At 37.5% G+C, this 23,801-nt stretch overlaps 1 protein-coding gene across 6 annotated transcripts in view; it reads left to right on the plus strand.

Annotated features, from left to right (window-relative positions):
- Window positions 1–23,801, plus strand: part of CSPP1 (centrosome and spindle pole associated protein 1) — a 67,376-nt gene that overhangs the window by 25,851 nt on the left and 17,724 nt on the right. For 4 of the 6 annotated variants that reach the window (XR_010605804.1, XR_010605805.1, XM_065629370.1 and 1 more), the window contains 13 exons: window positions 1,654–1,747; window positions 2,728–2,785; window positions 5,777–5,949; window positions 7,093–7,211; window positions 8,757–8,835; window positions 9,162–9,282; window positions 11,158–11,305; window positions 12,976–13,128; window positions 15,461–15,573; window positions 18,607–18,756; window positions 20,728–20,871; window positions 21,698–21,802; window positions 22,887–22,953. Coding sequence is in view for 4 of the 6 variants with exons in the window: in XM_065629370.1 (XP_065485442.1) it covers window positions 1,654–1,747; window positions 2,728–2,785; window positions 5,777–5,949; window positions 7,093–7,211; window positions 8,757–8,835; window positions 9,162–9,282; window positions 11,158–11,305; window positions 12,976–13,128; window positions 15,461–15,573; window positions 18,607–18,756; window positions 20,728–20,871; window positions 21,698–21,802; window positions 22,887–22,953 (1,524 nt within the window). In the remaining 2 variants the exon portion in view is untranslated. The remainder of the gene's footprint in view (window positions 1–1,653; window positions 1,748–2,727; window positions 2,786–5,776; window positions 5,950–7,092; window positions 7,212–8,756; window positions 8,836–9,161; window positions 9,283–11,157; window positions 11,306–12,975; window positions 13,129–15,460; window positions 15,574–18,606; window positions 18,757–20,727; window positions 20,872–21,697; window positions 21,803–22,886; window positions 22,954–23,801) is intronic. The other 2 variants (XM_065629372.1, XM_065629373.1) reach the window with 1 other exon arrangement.

Consider the following 23,801-nt stretch of genomic DNA (forward strand, 5'->3'; position numbering starts at 1 on the left):
TAGAAAAATTAGCTTTCTTTGTGCTAGTTGTCCCCAAGACTAGTAAATAAATATTATTTACATGGAGAAAAAAGAAGTTCTTTTTCCCCCTTAATGTAACAGGGCTTTCAAATCAATTTTGAAGAGCCTGAGTTTCTTCTTAGATTTCATTAACAGTTTAAGGTCCAGATACATTCTTTATTTTTTTAAATGAAATGAAGTATAGGAGAAATATTAATTTTGTTGAAGACACAAATTGGTATTGAATTTTAGTTGCAGAAATATGGGAAACAGTACTGTACTGTTCACAACCTTGTGCAAGAACAAATGTTTCTGATAATCTTAGTGCTTAGATGTAGCCATAAAATTTAGCAGGGAGCATTATTATTGAGCATGGTAGAGAGAAATACTTTTGAGAACATAGCATTCCTAGCTAAATTCAGAAAATGATAAGGCAAGAATAGAAGAACTGCAGTAGTTCTTCACATGGGAGCCTTTGAAGGCAAGCTAGGCTTGAATTGTGGAAAAATTGACTAACAGTTGTCAGAATAACTTAATTTATTTTTACATTTGAACTTACTTGATCTTCAGTGCTTGTGTGTGGCAGGTCAATTTTCTGGAACTTTTTAAAGAGTGGTGTTGCAATGGTCGGTCACTCTGATCTGTTCAGTCATCTCATTTGTAGTAACTGGGATACACAAAGTTGTGAATTTGTATTCCTAGCAGTCCTGGCTAGGAGAAGAATATTGTTAACTATGTTACATAAGGATTAAGTCAATTAAAATTTGAAATTTTTTGAAAGTGATTTCAGACTCCCCCAAAATTACAAACCACGAGGTTCTCTTGCACACTTTGGCCACTTTACCATCCTGGCACAATAACTGAATAAAAAATTCAGTCAGTCATGCATCATGTTTGTGGTGGGTTTTGGTTTTGTCGTTTCTTTGCATCTTCCTTCAGTTTATTGCTCAGGTCTCCTTCACTGGAGTTCCACAATGATTTTCTGTATGGAAATATATTAGGAGTCCTTGTGTCTGATAGCCATGCTACATAGAAAGTGGTGACGATGTGTTTTTTGTTTTGCTTTAAAAATAATAGAAGACTCCAAGTGTATTGTGGGGAACTACCACACATGGAAAGTTTTTTGAGTTCCTTAAAATCCATGTGAGATGTTATTATATATACAAATCTAACAATACTTTGTTAATTCTTAGTAGTCCTGGGAACCATCCTAAAAGTGGAGCAATTTGCTTTCCTTCCTGTGGGTTTGACTCTCTTCAGTTTTAACTTTCATTTTTTTCCAGAGCAGTGCCCCATAATTTTGGAGTGCCGTAGTATGTCTTCCTTAGTTGAGCATTAGGGAAAAAAAAAAAAAGTAACTTTTTTTAGTTGCTATTGTATCACATAGCTTTGAAATTTGTAGCTTCCTGACTATACAAAACCAGGCAAACTAGGAAAATAATAACGAAAATGTTAGTAGTTTTCATCATCAGATTCCAAAGAAAATGCATATTAAAACTAGCGCTTTTTTTTTTTTGGTCAGTAAAGATCCAATGTTCTTATGCACATTCCCAGGTAGTATGCTATGTTTCATGTTTTAAATTGACTGAAATGCAATGTTTTTGTCCAAGATTTAAAGGAGCATTTATGCAAATATGTGGTCATTGCCATTAGGTGATCAGGACCGAGAACTTCTCCAAAGGAAAAAAGAGAAATACAGGCAAGAACTAATAGAACAGATGGCTGAGCAACAGCGAAATAAGAGACGGTAATGGAAAGTTCCTATATTTTTAAACCTAATGGCTGAAATTTAAAGGAATTTCATTAATTCAATGTGGTAAGAATAATTTTCGTAACTAAGGAGTTCCAGCTGGCTCAGTAATACTGTGTCCAATTAAACTGATTGGCACAAGAGCTTTAGTTTTTAATAAACAAATTAATCAGCTTTCAATGGAATAAAAGAAAAAACAGATTTTTTTTTTATCTAAAAAAAAAGATTTTCAGTTCCTTCAGTGTAAAGAAGCTCTAACCGAAGTTGTCTTTTTTGCTGGTAGAGGAGTGTGTAATTACTTTGCAAAGTTGAAAATGAATCTTGTTTTGCTTTCCAGTTTGGGAAAGTAACCTTTAACTTTCAAAGCACGTGACCATCTGCCTTACGCAGAATAATAAAACACGAATTTCTTCCTTATCTACTAGTAGCTCCTGTTCAATAATAGCATGGATACTTAAAAACACACACTGATATTAGCGAAGGGATAAGGAATGAAAAATAAGTTACTATTGACAGTTTCCGTGTGATGAAAAATTGTACATGCTGAACAGCCTGAACCCTGAAATTACAATATAGTACTTACTCCTCTACTTGTGAATAATTCATGTCAATATGTTTATTATAAAATTCTTGCTGTAGCATGAATAAAGATCCGTTTTTAAGAAATGTCCCGAAAGGTTGTAGTAAAAAGCAATGTGGTGGTTTGTGCTTTTATGGTAGTTGGATTTTTATTAGGTGGAATAGATGATAGCCAGGTACTTCTTGAGAGTTCTGTTTATTTGCAAATAATATACAGTATCCTTCTTCCCTGATTCCAGAAGAAATCAAGTGGAATCATGTCTGTCGTTATCCTATATTTTCAGAGTTATTTTAACTACTGAGGTGCGATGTCTGTGCTTTTAAAGAATTAATATAGTTGTTACTGCTTTCTGATTTGATCCTTTTTTTTTTTTTTTTTTTTTTCTTTTTTAAAACAGTGAGAAGGAACTTGAGCTCTCAGTTGCTGCTTCTGGAGCTCAAGATCCAGAAAAGAAGGTAAAGAAACTTGGATTTTCTTTCACCTATATAGACTTTTTTTTAATTACATGTACACTGTGGTTGCTCAATCACAAAACTCCGTAGGGCTTTTATAGAATGATAACTGTTGTGGTTTTTTTCTAATAGGGCATTAGCACAGAATAAAATTAAAGTCAAGCATAATAAGGATGTAACTCATTAAACATGCTTTCCACTTTAGAGGAAAATATTTTCACCGAAGTTGTCAACCATTTTCTTTTGCTGTGGCCAAGTGGAAATTTTGTACAAGCAGTGGGTATCATGGCAAAAATACTTAGTGTCCAGTGGTAGCCTGTACATATACACATTAGTAACCTTTCTTTGGGAATGTGAAGTATGCTGCAGGAAGTTCTTGCTCTTTTTCAGTTAAAAAAAAATCCAGTTGTTTGGCAACCCAGTGGATCTCATTGTAGCAATGTTGAATTTTGCATTTGTAATTATTTTTTAAACTATCCGACGTAGTGTTCAGGATTACAAGCATTTTAATAGGATTTTTTAAAAAGCAATGTGTTTAACATTGTATTGCTTGTAAGACTTGGTGCAGTTACTACTCTCTCCACTTCCTTGGTAAGGCGATTGTTGTACGAAGAGTTTTGGTTAGCACATCAGAAGGAGCAGGTTGTCAGCACTAGTACCACTGGCAGCAGACTGATTGTCACACGGCTGGTGTGACTTGCGCGCGTGTTTGCCAAGTGCCCGAAGCCATCGCGTCTTGCGTGCGGCAGAGATCTGCTGCTGGAGGTGTAGGCTGGGTAACTTTCTCAAGCAAGAATAAAGTGGTTATTATTTTAACTGGTTACCAGTTTAAATTATCGATGGTGCTGGTTTTGGAGGGAAGCTACAACACAGAAAGAAACTCGTGCCATTTCTGGGGAGTTCAGCAGAGGTGAAAGGAGCTGTTATTTTCTGGAAATATTAGTCAGCATGTGAGGCAGGAGATGTAGATAAGCAACGGAGCTGAATCAAAATTGTTACTCCTAAATGGGGAGGGAGAACACTGATGAGTGGTCTGGTTGCATGTTCCTGCCCTCTCTGCCTAAAGTATCTGTGGGGCTTGTGTGATCCCTTTTGCAAACTGATTCAGCCTGGTTACCTGCACCTTTTTTTGCTGCTTGAGTTGACTTAGAGAGGTCAGTTGGCTCACCACGGATTCAGATGGTGAAATGGGGAGGGATGGAGTGTAGAGCTGGGAGCCAGGCAGGGAAAGAGGGAAAACTGAGCAAGAAGATGCTGACTCTTTTGGCACAGCAGGCTGTCAGTCACTGTAAACAGTTTTGTCTAATCAAAGCTGACTAGGCAGAAGCATGCTGTGCTGTAGCACTCTATATACCGTGTGCATCTCAGAGACTGAAAAGTGCCTATTGTAGGAAGAAAATTATATCCAGAGCAAGTCCAGGGCATATATGATGTTTTAAACCCATTAATTTATCTGAAAGCCTTCAATTAAGTTGAATTGCTACATTCATTAAGCATCAGTCACTGTTAGCTTTAAATTGCCTCTCCGGGAAAGATTCTAATTAGGTGGATTTCTTGACTAATTACAGGTTGGTTAAATAGCAGTGCTTGATTAAGAATCTGTAAATGTAGACTGCCATATATACTGCTTGTTTAAAAGAAAACAATCCCCAGGATGAACTGAGTACCATAGTAACATCTGAAATTAGCTACAGAGCTGAAATTTGGGGCACTTTGAGAGCAGTTCACATTAAACTTGTTAGTGAGAAAGGCTGTTTTAAATGTTCTCCCGCTCCAGACACCGGTTTTGAAAAGAGAAGTTAAAAAAAAAAAAAAAATCTGTAGAGAGCTTTATAATTTTTAATTACTGTAGCTCATACATATTATCTAATTTTGTATTCACATCTAGAAATTTGAAATTAGATGTTATTAAAAACATTAATGTCTAGTAGATTTTCAGAATTTTAATCTTAATCCTGTAGTTCATGATTGGTGAGTACTAACTGCCTTGTATATACTGTCTTGCAGCTAAGTGATGAGGAGGTAAACATTTAATATTTCGCTGAAATACTTCTATATTGTAGGGTATATGGTTTGCTGTTAGATATTTAATATTTAGCTGTTTGCTGGTATTAGTTTTGTTTGAATGCATGTTAATTGAAGCACTACAATGTTAGGACCAGTAAATTCAGAAACAAAATCCATTTTACTTATACAATATATGGATTTTTTTCTGGTATTCCGTCATACTGACTCATTTAAACAAACATAAAATATATATAGCAGCTGGTGTAAGGGCTTTTCTGGGTGTGATAGCATAGTTCTGAAACTAACTGACTTGCATGCCTTTGCATTATTTGCATGTTGCCTTTGACTTTCTGCTGAGGCTGCCAGTTGTCAATAAACATTTGATACTTTTATTTTAAAAAGAAAACCCCCCAAATTTTCTAATTCTGGTTGAAAAATGTAATAAAATCAAAGGAACTTAAAAAAATAAAATAATGGTATTGCAAGGAAATGTTTACTGGAAATAGTCTCAGTATGTGTATGTTTTTTAGGTTTTACTGATTATGAGCTATTATAGTCTTGGAGCGGGAGGGATTTCAGAAACTTTTCCCATGCATAATGTAAGAATACTGTCTGTGTAGGAAACTGGCAGCTGTTGATAACCTGTACTACAGACAACCGTGGAAATACTTATTTTTTTCTGGACGATAGCTAGAACCATATACTTCCTGAAACCTGCCATAGAGGTTGTTTTTTGTAAATCTGTGGTAAAGATGCTAGATTTCCTTGTAGTATTAGATTTCCAGTAATTCCTTGAGAGAAAAAAATGCAGTTTACTAGAAATCTGAACAGCTAGTTCAGACCCAGAGAAGTGTTTAGTGCAACTTAGAGGTTCGGAATATTTCCTAGTAATAACAAGGTAACTGTTTTGGTTTGTTTTCCTCTTTTTCTTTCTTTCTTTTTTTTTTTTTTTTTTTTTCTTTTTTTTTTTTCTTCCTGTCCCTTCAGCCAAATAGATTGAAGCAGTTTGGCGTGACAGCAGGAGCTTCTGAAGAGAAAGTACCTCCTGAAAGGCCTAGGGTGGCTTTCCAAACTCCAGTGCCCGTCCCTTCGGCCTCTCCACTGAACGAAGACTTTCACAGGGGACTGGCCAGCACTCTTGGTGAAATAGCAGCTCCCAGGTGCTTCACCATTGTGTTCATTTTGCATATTAAGATTGTTGGTAAGCACATTATTAGTGCTAAGGTCAGTGGTGCTGTGGATCCTTTTTCAAGGAACTAATGAAGGTAGAAGTAATATTTTGACGAGTACCAGAAACCTAAACTACTTCACACTGAAATAAACTTTTAATGTCTGTTTCTTCAGAGTTTATTTTGAAAAATCTGGGAAGGCTGGATTATCTGTGAAGACATCTCTATTTTAGTGGATGTTTGTGTAGAATAAGGGTTGTGCTGTAGAAGTGATGTGCATGGCTGTATATGGAACCATGTTGTGAGGGCACCTGCCCAGCAGTGTCCGTATTGTTAGGAGTGTGGTGTGAGTGTGGCCCCTGTCAGTTAAGCAGTCTCCCAGGTCTAAGCTCAGGAGTGCAGTGAAGGCAAGGACAGCTTCCACTAGACCCTGAGACCGAGAATAAACTGTCTAGGGAGAGAGAAGGAGCTTCAGGCATGTGGCTGAAGCTGTGCTGTGCCACTTGCCCTTTGATCAGAGACTAATCCTTGGTTTATTAACTATTACTGATGTAACCAGTAAGTATCATTAACCAGTTAAAGAATGTGTGCTTGTTTTATGTTCTTCAGGTCTCTGGAATAGTGTGGGTTCATGCACTACTCCCTAAGGGAAGGTTAATTCCCTACTGAGGCTTATTGTATCTTGTTCCTGCATGGTACTGATGAGAGGTCTTGGGCTGAGCTCAGTCTAGAATTTTCCCATAGTGAATTAATTCTTTCTCTTCCTTTTCTTTTCAGTTGTACAACTACCTGAAAGGAGGTTGTAGCATGGAGGGTGTTGGTCTCTTCTCCCATGTAGCAAGTGATAGGACAAGAGGAAATGGCCTCATGTTGTGCCAGGGGAGGTTCAGATTGGATATTAGAAAAAAATTCTTCACGGAAAGGGTTGTCAGGCATTGGAACAGGCTGCCCAGGGAAGTGGTGGAATCACCATCCCTGGAGGTGTTTAAAAGGCGTTTAGACGAGGTTCTCATGAACATGGTTTAGTGCTAGAGTTGGGTTATGGTTGGACTCAATGATCCTGAGGGGCTCTTCCAACTGCAATGATTCTGTGATTCTAACAAAACAAAAAATTGTGTTCCTTTTTTCTTTAAGGCTTGTACCAATGCCACCGCCTCTACCACCAGTTTTGACAGACAACTACAGAACGCCTTATGATGATGCATATTACTTTTATGGAGCTAGGAATCCTTTGGATCCCAATCTTGCATATTGTAAGTTGATGGTTTTAGGTGGATTGGTTGTTGGGGTGATCAAGATGACTGCTTTTTGTCTAGTTAAATGATGAATGATATAGAACTAGTAACAACAATTTCAACCCATTTCTTAGATGTGTATTGAATGAAAAGTAGGCTTTTTTTCAATGCTGGTTCTGGATTAAGTTGTTTTCTCCAACTGCAAAAGGGCCTACGGCTTGCAGAAATCTTTTTGATCGCTTCAACAGGCTCTAGTCTCAGCTACTTAGCCGTTGCTACTCCTAGATATTTTCCTTAATATTTTGATTATCAAAACTGTAATTTTCTAAAATTGCTTAAATCATATTAGAATTGATTACATGTTTAGTTGTCACTACAATTTCAGATGTAATTTTAAATATTTTTAAAGGAACTCTATGAAGTAATCAACCTTTTTATTTTAAGAACTCCTTTTTTTATCTACCCTTTGACTGCTTCATGAAGATTTCACAAGTGAAACAACTGTGATGTGTGTGGGGAGGGACTGGATTATGTGGTGGTTCTCTTTTTTTCCTTTTTTTCTTGTAATTTTTAGAGGAAAAACTAGAAATATATTTTAAAAGTTACTGTGCTATCTTCATGGAAAAGTTAAAATAAAGGAGAAAAAGAATAAGTCTTTTACTGGTTAATTTGAATGATGTTTGTGTCCATTGGGTAATTTCAGGAATGCTAGAGATTTAAGAGCAAAAGTTTTAGGTTTTTTTTTCCTCCAGTGTAAACTTCTCCGTGTCTTGAAACGTAATAGCTTATGGTTTGAGAAACTTCTTTTTAAAAAAATTTATTTTGGTTTTAAAGGTCTAGGCACCTTTTAAACTTTTTCTTTGCAAACTTATTTTCAGACCACAGTTTTAACTCACAGAAGTTTTGTGGTTCTTTGGGGGGTGTTGTTTGGTGTGAGGTTTTTTTTGTGTATGTGTTTGTTTTGTTGTTCGTTTGTTTTTACTATTCTATCAATATAACCTCTAGAGTCAATTGGTTTGCAGTTTAGGGTATTAAAAAACCCTAATATTTAAAATTCACGTATGAGACATGGTATAAAAGCCTGTTTTAGAGATGTGTCTCTCACTGTCTTGAACACAAGAGCAGCAGTGTGCACAGTAAATTCAAGCCCTGCTGTGTCAGGGCGCTGCAGGTTGTATTTCAGTGTGAAAATGCAGATGCCAAATGCTCCATAGTTCTGCAGGAGACGATGGGATTCTCCTCACAGTAGAGACACGTTTGGAAAGCATGAGGACAACTGTAACATTAAATGAGTTATTTCTTTTTGTTAGTTCATTGTACAGTATGCTAATGAAACATTTGTAAATTTTAAAGGGATTTAGTTGAATTCAAGAAATAAATTTATACCTTGGCGTGTGTTTCTTGTATGAGGGGTGTGGCATTAAGGAATAGCTAAGAGTGTTATAGAAGTTGAGTGTCTTGTTTGTAATGCTGCAGTCACAGAGTTTGATCAGTGTGCTCTGTTTATTTTTGAGCATTCAGAATTTAAAATAGTGTTGGTTTTTTTTTTTTTTTACTCTGTAGATGGGACAGGTATGATGGGAGTGCAGCCCACGCCTAGTCAGGATCCTCCTTTAGATCTGGCACCAGTAGAGCAATCTGTGTAAGTATTATCTGTATTCATAATCTTTGTTAGTATTCATCTGCATTGATATGCTTTTTATGTTGGGAGTATTTTGCTGACAACAGATATACCTTTGAAATAAAGTGTGCTAAAGACAACTCTTCAAGATTCTAATTGAGAATATCTTGCTAAATGATAATTCATTGAACTCCTGGTTTTATGTGGATTTATGAAAATGTTTGAGATTATAAACTGCCAGGCTGTGGAAAACAACAGCTCTTAAATATTTCAGGCAGGGTTGTGGGTTTTTTTAAATTTCCGACCCTTTGATATTTTGCTTTTATATGTTTGGTTTTCTAATTCAGAAGTAACATTGGACAGAGGAATACAGCAGACAGACAAAGCAGCACAGCAGGATTTTCTGAAGAAAAAAGAAAACCTTCCAAAGAAGCAACATTATCTTATCAACAAGAATTACAACAACAGGTACTGAGTGATAAAGCTTCTGTTGCTTTCTTCTCTTACTTTTTAAGGTATAATAGTTGCAACTGTAGCACTCTTTCAAACATCTTTATTTAGTTTAAAAGTAAAAAGCTTTCTTAACTCTGCCTCCCTTTATCACTTCCACCCATTCCTCTGATCCTCCTTTAATTATTTTAGCTCTTCAGGTGGACAGCAAACTCTTCCATTTTATTTGTTTGTTTTTTGGTCAGAGGTAGAGACAATGTTAGCACTGACAGCAAGCACATTAGTTGCAGGCATGGAGTTTTATATAAATTATATTCATAAACATAAGAACCTACATTGTAAAAGCAATGAGTTGTATTGCTCTGATATTCCTATGGAAAGAATGCTTTTGAGCATTAGTGCTCTAATTACTAGGAACACACTGATTTCCATAAGTTCTTCATGATCATTTGGATCCTAATTCAGAAGCTTGCCTCGTATTTGTGGATGGTGTCCTATTTCTTTTTCAGCTTCCTGTTTGATAGATTAGACAAATTTCTTGAGTCTGGTGTGTTGCAGTAGATGTCCTAGTCCCCTACTCATTTTAGTGGCCTTTCACTGCTGCACCTTGGGGGAGTTTATATTTATAAAATGTATTTGACCATGCTAGGACATGTTACTTCAAAAGAGATTTTGCTAGAACCCAATTCAGTGGCACTAACGTTTCCTTATTTTATTTGTCTTCATGTATTTCTTCAGTGGAGGTAAATAATTCCTATAAAAATATTTTAGTTTTAATTATTATGGCGCATAGGGATAAAGGTGAGGCTGCCAATCAAGGCCAAATTAAGAATAAAATAAGCATTGAGGAATAGTGTCTGATGTTGCACTTAGGCTTCTCCAAAGGCATTTTCTCACTGTAGTCTTAAGAAGTAGATTTTATTCTGCTGTATGAGAGACTGCACAATTTGACATAAAAGTCTAATAAATGTAGCATGATATAGTCTTTCAAAGTTGTGCTGCTGATGGCTGAAAGTGAACAGAATGTATTCTGCTTTTGTTTTCCTATAGGCAAACCCGACTGGCCATTTTTGTAAACACTTGGCAGGGCTGGTTGGGTCTTTGTGTTGACCCGTATCTCTTATGCAATTGTCTGACTACTTGATAAAGGGAAATGTTTATCTAATGCACAGAAGAAACAACTCAAGAAAAATACATTAATATATTCGAGTCACATAAATAGTAGCTGATGTTTTAAAAGCTTTGAATAGAAGATGATCTTTTTTTAACAGCTGTTCTCTTTATAAATGTTACATTAAGTTATTAGGAGACTTAGTTATGTAAATTTAACCTGATTTTGAAGAAAAGGAAGAACAAACCATATGAACAATTCTGTGTTATTTGCATACATCATTGTATTACTGCAGAAAACTATTTCGTGAATGGTTATAGAATTGTGTAGCATTCTATTAAGGCATTTATTGCTAGGAGTCCTGCTTTATTTCATGTCGTCTCTAGTCTAAGTTTTGATTAGACAAAGTATACCAGGTGTATAGTAGTATTGTACAATTCTGTTTGTAATTTTCAAGCAGTATAAACTTCTGTATCAAAGATCCAAAGATCTGGGAGTTTTGATCTGCTGCAGGTGTCAGATGTGAACATTTTCTGGAACTTGGATGGCTCATTATGTGTACCTGTATGTTTCTCTGTGATTATGCACAACTGGACGTGCATATCTTGACAGCGGTATTCGACACACTGTCAGCAGTATAGGCAGTGAAATGTTTGTTATTTACTTGATATAAATGGGGGGGAATAGGTAATGATAGCGTTCAGCTTGCTTCATTAACTTTTTTATTAAAATTAGACTTAATGTGATGTTTTTATGCAACTGACTGGTTTGTTTGGCGTTAGATAAGAGAGAGAGAGGAACGACGCAGGCAAGAAAGGGAGGAGAAGGAACGCTATGAAGCCAAGTTAGAAGCAGAAATGAGGAATTACAACCCCTGGGGAAAAGGAGGTGGTGGAGCTCCTCTCAGAGATGCCAAGGGAAATCTGATAAGTATGTTTACCAAAATTACGGGTTGTCTTTTTAAGATTGATATTTTCTTGCTCTTGTAAAGGCTCCATCCAGCTATGTTACTCCTTGTTATTCAGATATGTTACAGCTATGCTGGTAGCCCTTTATTGACAAATAGAAGTACTTGTTTCAAGCAGATGCACTCTAGGAATATTTAAGTGAGTAATTATTTTGATTTCAGTAGAGCCGTTCAAAATGTACAAGTTGAACAAATGGGAAATACAGGATATGTCAACTATAAATGAGTTCAAAATGCAGTAGTAAACAGGAGAAGGAGGGAAAAAAGCTGTTAGAATCAGCTGCAGTACAAATATGCTAAAGTCTGTTGTGAAGACTTTTATTTAAACATTTTCCAAGATCAAGATTGGTTTTATTTTTTAAAGTGATTTCTAAGCTTAGAAAGCTCTACTTGTGACATGGAAAATGGAAGTATGTTTGAATAAAGATATAAAGCTGAGTTGAATATCTAAATTTCCCCAAGTAAAACTGCTAGCAAATGGCTGTATAAATAGCAGTCAGACAGCAGTAATGTTTTTTAAGATTTATGTTTTTTTGAGTGCTGTGTTATACAAGATGAGACTGTAGTGAGCTTTATCATGGTGAGTAGAGTGGGCCAGAGGAAAGTGTAGGTCACTTACATTAGCCTGAGCTCTGTATATACCTCCTGAGAAGCTCATCTCTGTCTATAAATGAGAAACCAAGAGAAAGAAGTTTCTTAGCCTGTTTTCCCAAGTTACATATGTAAAGTTATTTTTCCCACCATAGTTTAGCAGCATGATGTCAGCTATGAGTCAAATGTCGTGAAATATAACATGCTGTTTCTACCATGTCTTTCTTATGCAGTGTGACTTGTCTTTTTATCCTGTGTGGAGAGGGATATAATTTAAACTTCTTGGAGTCTGTGTGCTTAAATAATGACAGTACTTCGTAACTATCAGGAACACTGTTTAAAAATAATCTGAAAACTGTGTAGTACTTTTTTGTTTTGAAACTGGCCTTCTAGGTGTAGTGTGGTGAACACTTCAAAATGAGCTGAGATTAACATCTTTGATCAAGATTTTTATGGTAATTGAGAGGCACCATATAAACCGGTGGAAATGCTGGATGACATTGTTTTGCATACATACAGAAATCTGCGCCTGGATTATTACTGAAGACAGGAACACCAAAATACACTTTAGTGGTTCATTGTTGTTATCGCCCTTAATAGCAATCAAATTGAGATTCAGTATTTAAAATACTAATACTAAACTCAAAAGTATTTTGCAGTTTTAAGGAAATAAAAGAAGGGGTAGTTTCTAAGTACATACTTGTTAATGCAGACTTGTCAGTCTTTTTTTTTTTTTCTCTTCGAGCTCTTAATCTTTCCATTTCATAGCATTTTGTGTAGGAGAGAAGGGGAGGTTTGTTGTGAAGAATCATTCCCGGCAAAAGAAAACCAACGAAATCTTTTAATCAGTGAATTCCTGATGACTAGTATTTTACCTATAGCTTCTAAATTCTTCTATTTGCTGAAAGATTTTGTTCCCATAGTTGGTACGCCCAGAAAAAGTGGAATCTGCTCAAAAATACCTGTATTTTTGAGAATCTGTGGTGAACATGCCTTTTGTGAGAATAAAACATTATAAACAGTTATTTCCCCTTTCCTTTAGCGGACTTGAATATGATGCACAAGCAAAACGAAGATGCATTTCATAAACCAGAGACAAGACTATATGAAGATAAAAGGGCTATTGTGTCTGTTGACCTAAGTTTGGCCTCCCCGAGACCTGAGAACACAGAAGCATCTACAAATAAAATAGCAGGTTTTTAAGAATACCGTATTACAGCTCTATTTATAGGTCTTAGTGATCAAAATTCTCTAGTTTCTTTACTCCTTTCTTGTAGACCTGTGACAGTGTTAGTGCTCGCTACCTGCGAAGTCAGTATTATGCTTCTTTCCCAAACTTCTTCATTGCTGTCACTGTGTGAATTGATAATGTATTTTCTTCTCTGCCTTGTCAGTTATGATAGATAATAACTGTTTTAGCATTGAACAGTCAGGATCAGTACATTAGTTTTCTAAGTTCAGTGTTATATTATCAAATCTTCGTACACATTTGTTTTAAATGATACAGTAAAATATAAGAATACAGTAGGAGAGAAGATGAAATAAAACAGGTGGAGGGTCTGCAGATGTGTGACGTTATAGGTTAAGTTGAAATTGATACAGGAACTAGGCTAACAAGTTCTAAAAAATTACAGGTAAATTGGGTACACATGCAGCCCTGTGCTCTTCCTCCAGGTTTTAGAGATTTTATTTTATTTTTCTATTTAAAAACTAGTGCATCTTTCTCGCTCTTATGTTTTGCGAGACATTCAAATGAGAGAACTGGTACTTGGGTCAGGATTGGTGATGGTCTCCTCAAGTCACCTTGGGTGCTGCTTTTCCTCCTCCTGTCTGAACTGTTATACTTCTGTATAAAGAATTACATGGTATTTGAGGCATGGATCTACTTCCTAAGATTGCAATTCAGTGTCCTGACCACTGGCTGCAGAATGAGGTGGTTTTGTTCCCTCTGTTCTCCCTCTTGCTCTTTCTCCCCCGTGCACTGTATATTTAACCATATAGTAAGAAGTGAAACAGGCAAGGTCGATAATAATGCAGAAGAGCAAAGAGCCCTCTGCTTAGATCACTTATTTTGGGATCTGAAGGAGGTGCAGATCAGCAATGGGAACTTCATAGTCTTGCACCTTCCAGTTGATTATCTAGGCAGTAAAGCGGCTTTGTGTAGGTTTTGGTGTTGGGAGGGGGCATCGTTTATTTGTTTTTGGTTTTTCACACCATCCCCTTAAAGAGGAACTTCCAGATCAGTAGCTGGTAAACAGTAAGTTCATTCCTTGATATGTTCCGTAGTAACATGTCTGTCTTGTGTTCATGCCTTTTAGATGGTACGTAAACTTTATTCTGACTTTCTGCATGGAATATATCCCAAGTGAAGTAAATCCATTCTGCACGAGCCACATATAAATTTAGTTATACTTTAGAAGGATTCAAACAGTGTTTCCTTGTCAGGAAAAATAACACTAACCTCTATGTGTACTCCTTGGTCTGCACGTACATGCTCTTAAAGCCACGCTGTAGCAGTAAGCATGTGCATTTCTATGGGAATAGGTGTGTGTTTTATTTCTGCTTTTGTCTGACCTGGGTGGTACATCACTAAGTAGGGAAGAGTAAAGCAGAAACATGAGAACAGCTGCAGCTGTTTCATCTCAGCTCAGTGGAGCTGTGGCTCTTGCACATCCTTGCACAGTCCTTTGAAGAAGACATGGTACGAATGAATGTGCTGTGTCAGGTGAAAAGTGAACACAACTCACTCTTCCTGCACTTCCTTCCTTTCTTCTCTACTTCCTGTAGGGATCGTATTCTGCAAAAGCTGTCCAGTGTGGTATCTGAGTTAATCCTCCTTTCTGGAGCTTTTGGGACTCTATGGTTATGATGCCTTCATAACTCAGGGCTGAGAATAACTTAGTAACCTCTCTCCAGTGGTGTCGCTTCCAATAGAGAGGAAGAAATTCTTGAGCTGAAAGAGACCTGACACTTTGAACTTTGTAATGTGGAAGGCACCTTATACTGGCAGAATTCAATTTTCTGGCTGCTTAGAATTTTATTTGCCAGTTTGGGGCTTTGGTTTTTGTAGCATCCATTGCTATTTTACTTAAACATTTGTTCTGTTAGGATGTTTTGTTCTTAAAGAGTGAATAAACCTAAGGAACAGTACTGTGTGTGCTAAGTCAGAGTAATTGAAAGCAGTACAGTTATGAGATGTAAAATCTTTGCTCTTCTAATTAACTTACAGGTAACATTTTTAGATATTAAATGGTAGATTGGACAGTAGAATGTATTACTTTTACAAGGCAGCTGGCTCGGACATTATTAATTGACCAGTTAAAACCCGACAGTATTCTAGGCAGACATTGTAAGAACTTTTAATCACAGCTATTGTTTCCAGCTATAGCCTTGAATTATGGCTGTCATAAACTACCTTTTGAAACAAGTGTCTCAGATTCCTGCTTCTTCACTCTGGCTTGCTGTCTTAAATTTGCTTTGATTTTTTTTTTCTGTGATTTTATTGGTTTTCCCCTCTCCTCCTTTAGGTTTTACATTTGCACAGACCTCTCCTTTTGCTCGAGGTAATGTGTTTGGTGAACCACCATCTCCACAGCATCTTAAGCGACAGGAATCATACAAGAACTTTCTTCGTCTACAGGTGAATGCACACACCAGTTATCATCTTGTTAAATACATTTTAAAAAAGAGTGATTACAGTAAAAGTAAATCAGCACTGCTGGCCAAAGACCTTATCCAGTCATAGCCCATTCTGTACATGGGATGTCTACTGAGGACTATATGCTTTTGAGTCTCAGATTTTTGCCTTACATAAGAAATGCGTATAAAAGTGATGCTATTAATAGCTGGCTTCATTAATCTAGATTCTGTCTTTTTTTTTTTCCTGAGTACAGCTCTCTAAATAGAGTATTGAGCTCTCAAAGTGGGCATACAATACAAGTTTGTATACATAAATATGTAAAGAAACAAAGATGTTTGCCCTTGGAAGGCTACATGGTACAAATGAGTGCTTGTCAGAATGAAATGGTGATCAGTAAGATAATAGTAATGTCGTTATTTATTGATGGGTATATAAAATTGTTCTTCAGCCAGTTTCTGTCTTCTGTCCATAATAGTTAGCATATAATCTTACATCACAAAAATCACAAGGTCCTGCACCTGGGGAGGAACAACCCCAGGCACCAGTACAGGTTAGGGGTTTTGCTGCTGGAAAGCAGCACTGCAGAGAAGGACCTGGGAGTTCTGGTGGACAACAGGCTGACTATGAGCCAGCAAAGTGTCCTTGTGGCCAAGAAATCTGAGCAGCCAGGGATCAGGTTAGGAAGGCTAAAGCCGCAGTAGAATTAAATCTGGCCAAGGATGTCAAGGGCAACAAGAAAAGCTTTTATAGGTATGTTGGTGATAAAAAGGAGACTAGGGAAAATATGGGCCATCTCCAGAGGAAACGAGAAACCTGGTTACCCAGCATATGCAGAAGGCTGAGGTGCTCAACAACTTTTTTGTCTCGGTCTTCACTGGCAAGTGTTCTAGCCACACTGCCCAAGTCACAGAAGGTAAAGGCAGGGACTGGGACAATGAAGAACCACCCATTGTAGGAGAAGATCAGGTTTGAGACCATCTAAGGAACCTGAAGGTGCACAAGTCTGTGGGGCCTGATGAGATGCATCCACTGGTCTTGAGGGAAATGGTGGATGAGGTTTGCTGCGCCACTATCCGTCATATCTGAGAAGTTGTGGCAGTCCGGCGAAATTCCCACTGACTGGGAAAGGGGAAACACAACCCCCACTTTTAAAAAGGGAAAAAAGGAAGACCTGGGGAACTAGAAGTCATTCAGTTTCACCTCTGTGCCGGCAAGATCATGGAGCAGATCCTACTGGAAACTGTGCTAAGGCACATGGAAAATAAGGAAATTATTAGTGATAGCCAACATGTCTTCACTAAGGGTAAACTTGCCTGACAAATTTGGTGGCCTTCTGCAACGAGGTGGATAAGGGACAAGCAACAGACATCATCTACCTGGACTTGTGCAAAGCATTTGACACTGTCCTGCACAACATCCTTGTCTCTAAATTGGAGAGACATAGATTTTATAGATGGACCACTTGGTGGATAAGAAATTGTCTGGATGGTCGCACTCAAATAGTTGTGGTCAAAGGCTTGATGTCCAAGTGGAGACCAGTGATGAGTGGCATTCCTTAGGGGTCGGTATTGGGCTTGGCACTCTTCAATATTTTTGGCAACATGGACAATGGAATGGGGTGCATCCTCAGCAAGTTTGCCGACAACACCAGGCTGTGTGGTGTGGTTGACATGCTGGAGGGAAGGGATGCCATCCAGAGGGACCTTGACAGGCTTGAGAGATCGTCGGGTGTGAACCTCATGAAGTTCAACAAGGTCCTGCACATGGGTTGGGGCAATCCCAAGCACAGATAGGGCCTGGGTGGAGAATGGATTGAGAGCAGCCCTGAGGAGGAGGAGTTCAGGGTGTTGGTTGATGAGAAGCTAAACTTGAGCCAGCAACGAACACTTGCAGCCCAGAAAGCCAACTATATCTATCCTAGGCTGCATCACAAGAAGCATGACCAGCAGGTTGAGGGAGGTGATTCCCCTCTACTCTGCTCTTATGACACCCCACCTGGAGTATTGTGTTCAGCTCTGGAGCCCCTTAACATAAGAAGGACATGGACCTGTTGGAGTGAGTCCAGAGGAGGGCCACGAAGATTATCAGATTAAGACGGGCTCAGACAGTTGGAGTTGTTCAGCCGGGAGAAGGCTCTGGGGAGACCTTATGGCGGCCTTCCAGTACCTAAAAGGGACCTACAAGAAAGCTGGAGAGGGACTTTTTACAAGGGCGTGTAGTGATAGGACAAGGGGTAATGGCTTTAAACTGAAAGAGAGGGTAAGTTTAGATTAGATATAAGGAAAAAATTCTTCGCCGTGAGAGTGGTGAGGCACTGGAACAGGTTGCCCAGAGAAGTTGTGGATGCTCCATCCCTGGAAGTGTTCAAGGCCAGGTTGGATGGGGCTTTGAGCAACCTGGCAGGGTCTTGGAACTGGGTGATCTTGAAGGTCCCTTCCAACCCAAACTATTCTGTGATTCCATGATTCCATGCAGTCCTAGGTAATTTAAAAGAGTACAAATGTCTGTGGGAGTTTGATGTGGATCTCTTAGAAAGAAAAGATCAAGGGTTTTTCCATGTATAGTGCTGCCAAAAAGAATAAAGAATGGGCAGACCTTTGGCTTCAGTAAGTCAGTGCTGTTTCTAAAAACATTATAATTTTGGAAAGGAAAAAAGATAATTGCTATGTCTTTTTTCTTTTGGTTTCTCATCTTCCATTATTTAATCGGTGAAGAAAAGTGTTATTCCAGCTCATCCGGACTAGAGCAAGCTTTAGGAAATATTCAGGTTTTATTAGTAGCATTTAGAATGAGTGTTCTCAACGGAGGATGATTCAGTGAAGAGCAGCCAAAAAGAAATAGTAAAATATCATCTCATTTTAAAGGAATTCTGAGGCTGAAATCTAAGTCTGGCCCTAGAATTATTTCAGTTTCACATGTAATCTTCAATTGCCTAAGTAGGTACTGCAAAAGTCCCTAGAAGGTCACAATGGTAAATGTTATTTATCAGATTAATGATGGCTATTGACAGTTGAATACTTCTTTATTTTCTAGATTGAAGAAAAGAGACGTAGGGAAGAAGCAGAGCGAGAAAAACTTAGAATGGAAGAAGAAAGAGAAGAAAAACGACTAGCTGAGCAGAGGATGAGAATTCAAAAAGCGTATGAAGATGAACAAGAAGAGAGAAGAAAGAAAGAGGAGGAGGTGTAGTATTTCGATACCTTGGCTTTTTTCATCCTAGACTAACTAACCCTTTGTAATATTTGTCTTCTAGATTAAGAAGGTAAACAGAAGTGTCCTGTGAATTGGTCTTTGTTTTTAAATGGCTCTACGTTAGCCAGAGGAGAGGTAGAAGATTGTCAGTATTAAGTAGTACATTTTTCTCACTGTTTATGGTATACTGCCAACTTGAAGTACTGTTAATTCTTCTAAGAAAAATTGTATGGTTTTATAATTTCCAGTGATGCTCTCCTTTCTAAAGGGAATGTTTGTGAGGCCAGTAAAAAGCATTCTCAAATTGGTGAATTAAAATAGAGTCTTTTTTTTAGCATTTTAAGTCTAGCTCTCATGGAATTATTTGTATTCTGAATGTAGCTGAGCAGGAAGATTTCTTAAAGCCTTTTCTTTTAATTGGCCAGTATATATAGACAGGAATACTGCTTGTTTTGGAAGAATGCCAAGCAAATATAGTGAATACTTTTCATGGAGGCAAACTTGTGATTTAATTTGAAGCCAAAAGCTTTTTTATCATGTTTGGAAAATTGAATGAATTTGAACTTGAATCTCATGAATAATTATAAGAAAAGGACTCAAGGCCATCAGAGATGGAAAAATCTTTCAGTACCCTGTGGGATTATGAAAGATCAGTTCAGGATGTAGGAGTTCAGGATTTCTAAGGCAGAGCACTTAGCCTAGATTCTAGCAAGCTTGAGAAGTAGGCCTCTGCAAGCCTTATGAGGTTCAACAAGGCAAGTTCCTGCACCTGGGTTGGTGCAACCCCCAGTATCAATGCAGGCTGGGAGATGAAGGGATTGAGAGCAGCCCTGTGGAGAAGGACTTGGCGGGGGTACTGATGGATGAAAGATTGGACATGAGCTGGCAATGTGTGCTTGCAGCCCAGAAGGCCAATCGTATCCTGGGCTGCATCAAAAGCAGCGTGACCAGCAGGTCAAAAGGTGATTCTGTCCCTCTGCTATGGTGAGACCCCACCTGGTGTCCTGCATCCAGCTCTGGAGCCCTTAGTACAGGAAAGACATGGACCTGTTGGAGAGGGTCCAGAGGAGGCCACAAAAATGATCAGAGGGCTGGAACATCTCTCCTATGAGGACAGGCTGAGAGAGTTGGGGTTGTCCAGCCTGGAGAAGAGAAGGCTCCAGGGAGACCTTATTGCAGCCTTTCAGTACTTAAAAGAAGGATGGGGACAGACTTTTTAGCAGCACCTATTATGACAGGACAAGGGGTAATGGTTTTAAACTAAAAGAGGGGAGATTCAAACTAGACATGAAGAAGAAATTTTTTACAATGCAGATGGTGAAACACTGGCCCAGGTTGTCCAGAGAGGTGGTAGATGCCCCATCCCTGGAGACATTCAAGGCCAGGCTGGACGGGGCTCTGAGCAACCTGATCTAGTTGAAGATGTCCCTGCCCATTGCAGGGTGGGTGGACTAGATGAGCTTTGAAGGTTCCTTCCAACCCAAACTGTTCTGTGATTCTATGATAAGTTAGTTGAGTGAGTCTTGTCTTCTTGATGCTAGAGCTGGTCTAGTATAGAGTAGGAAGCTAACTGGTATCAGCACTTTTCTCAGACACAAGACTAAAATTGAGACTGAATGATACTGCACACATGCACCACAGAGAAAAGTATGTTTTGTTTGAATTTTTGGAAATGACTCCTACAGTTTTGCCTTAACTGGCAGCAGATTTGAGGTCACAAAATGGTGTTTACGGAAGTTATTAGGAATTCCGTTAAATGATTTTAGCAGAGCCGGTACTGCAGATGTTTAATATTTGCATGGCATAGTTTTTAATTGGAATATTTGAAGTCAGCCTAATGAGATAGGCTTTTCATTTCATCCTAATCACTTTGATGTGTAATTTTAACGTCTCAAAGAAAAACAAAGCTAAACTTTAATAATGTTGAGTCTTTTTTATGTACTAATAATGTTTATGTTACAGCGAAGATTGAAAAATAAAGAAATAATTCGATTAGATGAAGAGAGGCAAAAAGAGGCAGAAAAAAGAAGAAAAGAAAAAGAAGAAAAGCAAGATGAGCAACTTAGACAATATTTTGAGAAAGAAAAGATGGAAGAGGAAAAGATGGTATGTTTCAGTGACTTTCTAAGATACAAATACTGCTTCCTAATTTTTAAAAATAACTGAATTTTAAAGAAATTGCATGATTTCTTAGACCTCTACCTTCAGTGTTGTTCCCCTTAGTTTATCAACCTGCAGTATACTTATCCCCCACACAGAGAACAGCTGATTGAAAAATCAGACATACTTCAGTGGAAACTTATCTTGCTGATCAAATTTGCATTAAAAAATAGTAAAAACAAGATAAATGAGAGCAAGCTGCACTCTATAGTTGATTTTCGTATCTACTGTGAAGTACCATGGCTCGCTTTTGCTGAGGTCCAAATACAAATAAAGTTATATAATTTAGAGGACCGGGGGACTGTTCCTATTTAACAATGATGTTCCTTGTAATTTAATGATTTTCATTTGACCTAGGTGGTGTAAGAAGTCCATCACATAGAATTCTGATGGCCAAAATCTAAGTAAATTACAGAACTGTTTCCCTTCTAGAAATTTTACATGTCGTTTCTCTAAAGTGGACAGATACAATGGAAGTGTCCAGAGGAAAAAAAGCTATGTAACATAACCATAGATTCTAAAAATTACGTTGTAGAAAATATGTATTAAAATTACGGTAGGTAGAAAATAAAATCACATGAAATAATTTTTGCAATAATTTGATGTGATTAAGAGTTGAAAACAAATTAAATACAAAAATAATTCAGTTAAGACAAAAAAAGGCATTTTTTTCTGTCAAATGAAAAATAGTAGCTAAACTCTTCCTGTCCACAATACTGCTTTATTCAGAATCTCCAGGAATGTAGTTTCAGTCTTGCTTTCCTCCTTGCAGTTTTCAAGGCAGCCGTCTCCCATCATTCCTGCTCTTCAGAACAAATCAATAAGAAAAGAAGAAAGGAATCCCTCTGCTGAGAGCCATGTATCTTATTATGCACAAGTATGATTTTTATAGTCAACATTTACTGATTTATTTAAAACAGTGCAGTGTATGAAAACCTACCTGGTTTTTAATGTTTGCCCGTTATTACTAGAATACCATGAATACTCTTTATGTGAGCCAGTCTTGTAGCTCTGAAATTTAATGTTCAATTTTATTCAAAGTATCAAAGACATTTTTGGGGGGTGCGTTACTTTAATTTTTTTTCCTGCATGCACGTTTTCTGTAGAGATGAGCACCTCAGTTTTGCACGTAGACTCCAGTTTACCAAGGGTAAGTGATCTCAAGGTTTAAAATAAGAAAGTTTACATCTAATCTAGTAACTCATTGTGTGCACTCAGAGAAGAACTTAAATCAGACATGAAGTTTCATGTTGATTCCTACCTACAGACATTATTGTTTTATGTTTTTGAAGGTACAAAAAGATTATAACTCCTAATACACTTCATTTTCTTCTTTGCATCATGAATGAGTTACCATAGTGGCCCCAAGACCACTCATTTCTTTCACTTGATTTAATCTTCCCTGAGACTTTTTTTTTAAAAAAATGAATTTCTGCTGTGGAGAGTAGATTAAATAATTGTCTATGGTATTTGAATCTCAGGCTACACTTCTGACTTTTTATTTGAAATATTTTTTTACCGACTGTCTGTATGAACTTGGCTAAAAATTTAAAAAATGAATTTATCATGAAAAGGATAATTCGACAAAATACTTTATAGTGCAGTTTCAGAAAATGTCCAGTAGGACTTTAAACCTTATTGAAACCTATTGTTTCCCCTAAATGTTAAGAATGATCTGGAGGAAGGTCAGTTTATTTCTGTGTCTTTGCAGTACTTGGTGTAGCTTTGTCTAGATCTCTGAATAGTGCATGATAGTTATCATAGTAATTTGGATTATGCATTTAAAGATCAGATTTAAAATAACCTTAGGCATTAACAACCTGTAAGGTTACTATTCTGTCTTCCAGTAGTATCGATAGTTAATTTAAATTGGACATAAAATACGGAAATAAAATGTACTTATGTCTGCTATGTTTTCTTCCTTTGACATATTAACATTTCCTATTCATTATGATTACTAGGATCCTCCACGACCAAGGGTTCCCTCTCCTCCGGTCCCTGCTAGAAGAAATCAATTGCGTGCATTTGGTAGGTATTGTTTTTTATTGCAAGCTCACTTTGTGTTACAATGAAATCATTCTCAATTACAGTTCTCTTTGTTGCCTGTGAAGGAGTCTTATAAAGTTTGCATTTCTATGTGAGCATTCTCTCTGTCTTAATATTATCAGTGGATTAGTATGGGATGCCTGAAGTATTAATACAAAACAAAAATGCATTTATTATGAGTCTTCATCAGGAAATAGTTTTTGTAAAAACTCTGATAATGGAAGAGTCCGCATGGGAAGTGCTGGATCTTTCAGTCAGGACAGCAGTGACCCTGTGACCAGAACACTGCAGAACGGGAGAGTTTTGCATTGCCTGAGTAATGGATTAGACCAACAATGTGTAGAGCATTGCAGTCCTAACTCTTAAATTCTACTTTCCTTTGTTAATCTTTCTGATCCTCTGCTCATTCCTCTTAGCTTTCACTGGTGGTTTTAAAACTCAGACATGCTGGGAGGGTCTACTCTGCTCTTGATATGTTAGTTATCTTGGCAATATGTGGGTGGAAAGCAGTAATTTTTTTTCTTTTTTTGGCCTCATGACCAGCTGTCATGGCAGAAATGAAGACATATGAATTAAATCTGGTGTTTGAAGATTTAAGCTAGTAAAACTTGCTTGCCTGCTAGGTTCTGGACTCAGACTAAAAGTCAGTAAAATAGCAAATGATTATTGTGTTATTTGGAAAATAAGGAATTTATGAAACTGTTTTAACTTGTGAAGGAATGCTGTCCTCACCACAGAAAAACCAGCTTAGACTCAAAGTAGGTCTAAAGAGTCAATACAAGCACATACTAAAAATAAGTGTTGAAGTTAGAACTCTTGAACACTTAAAG

The sequence above is a fragment of the Caloenas nicobarica genome, chromosome 2 (genome assembly GCF_036013445.1).
Source record: "Caloenas nicobarica isolate bCalNic1 chromosome 2, bCalNic1.hap1, whole genome shotgun sequence".
Lineage (NCBI taxonomy): Eukaryota > Metazoa > Chordata > Aves > Columbiformes > Columbidae > Caloenas > Caloenas nicobarica.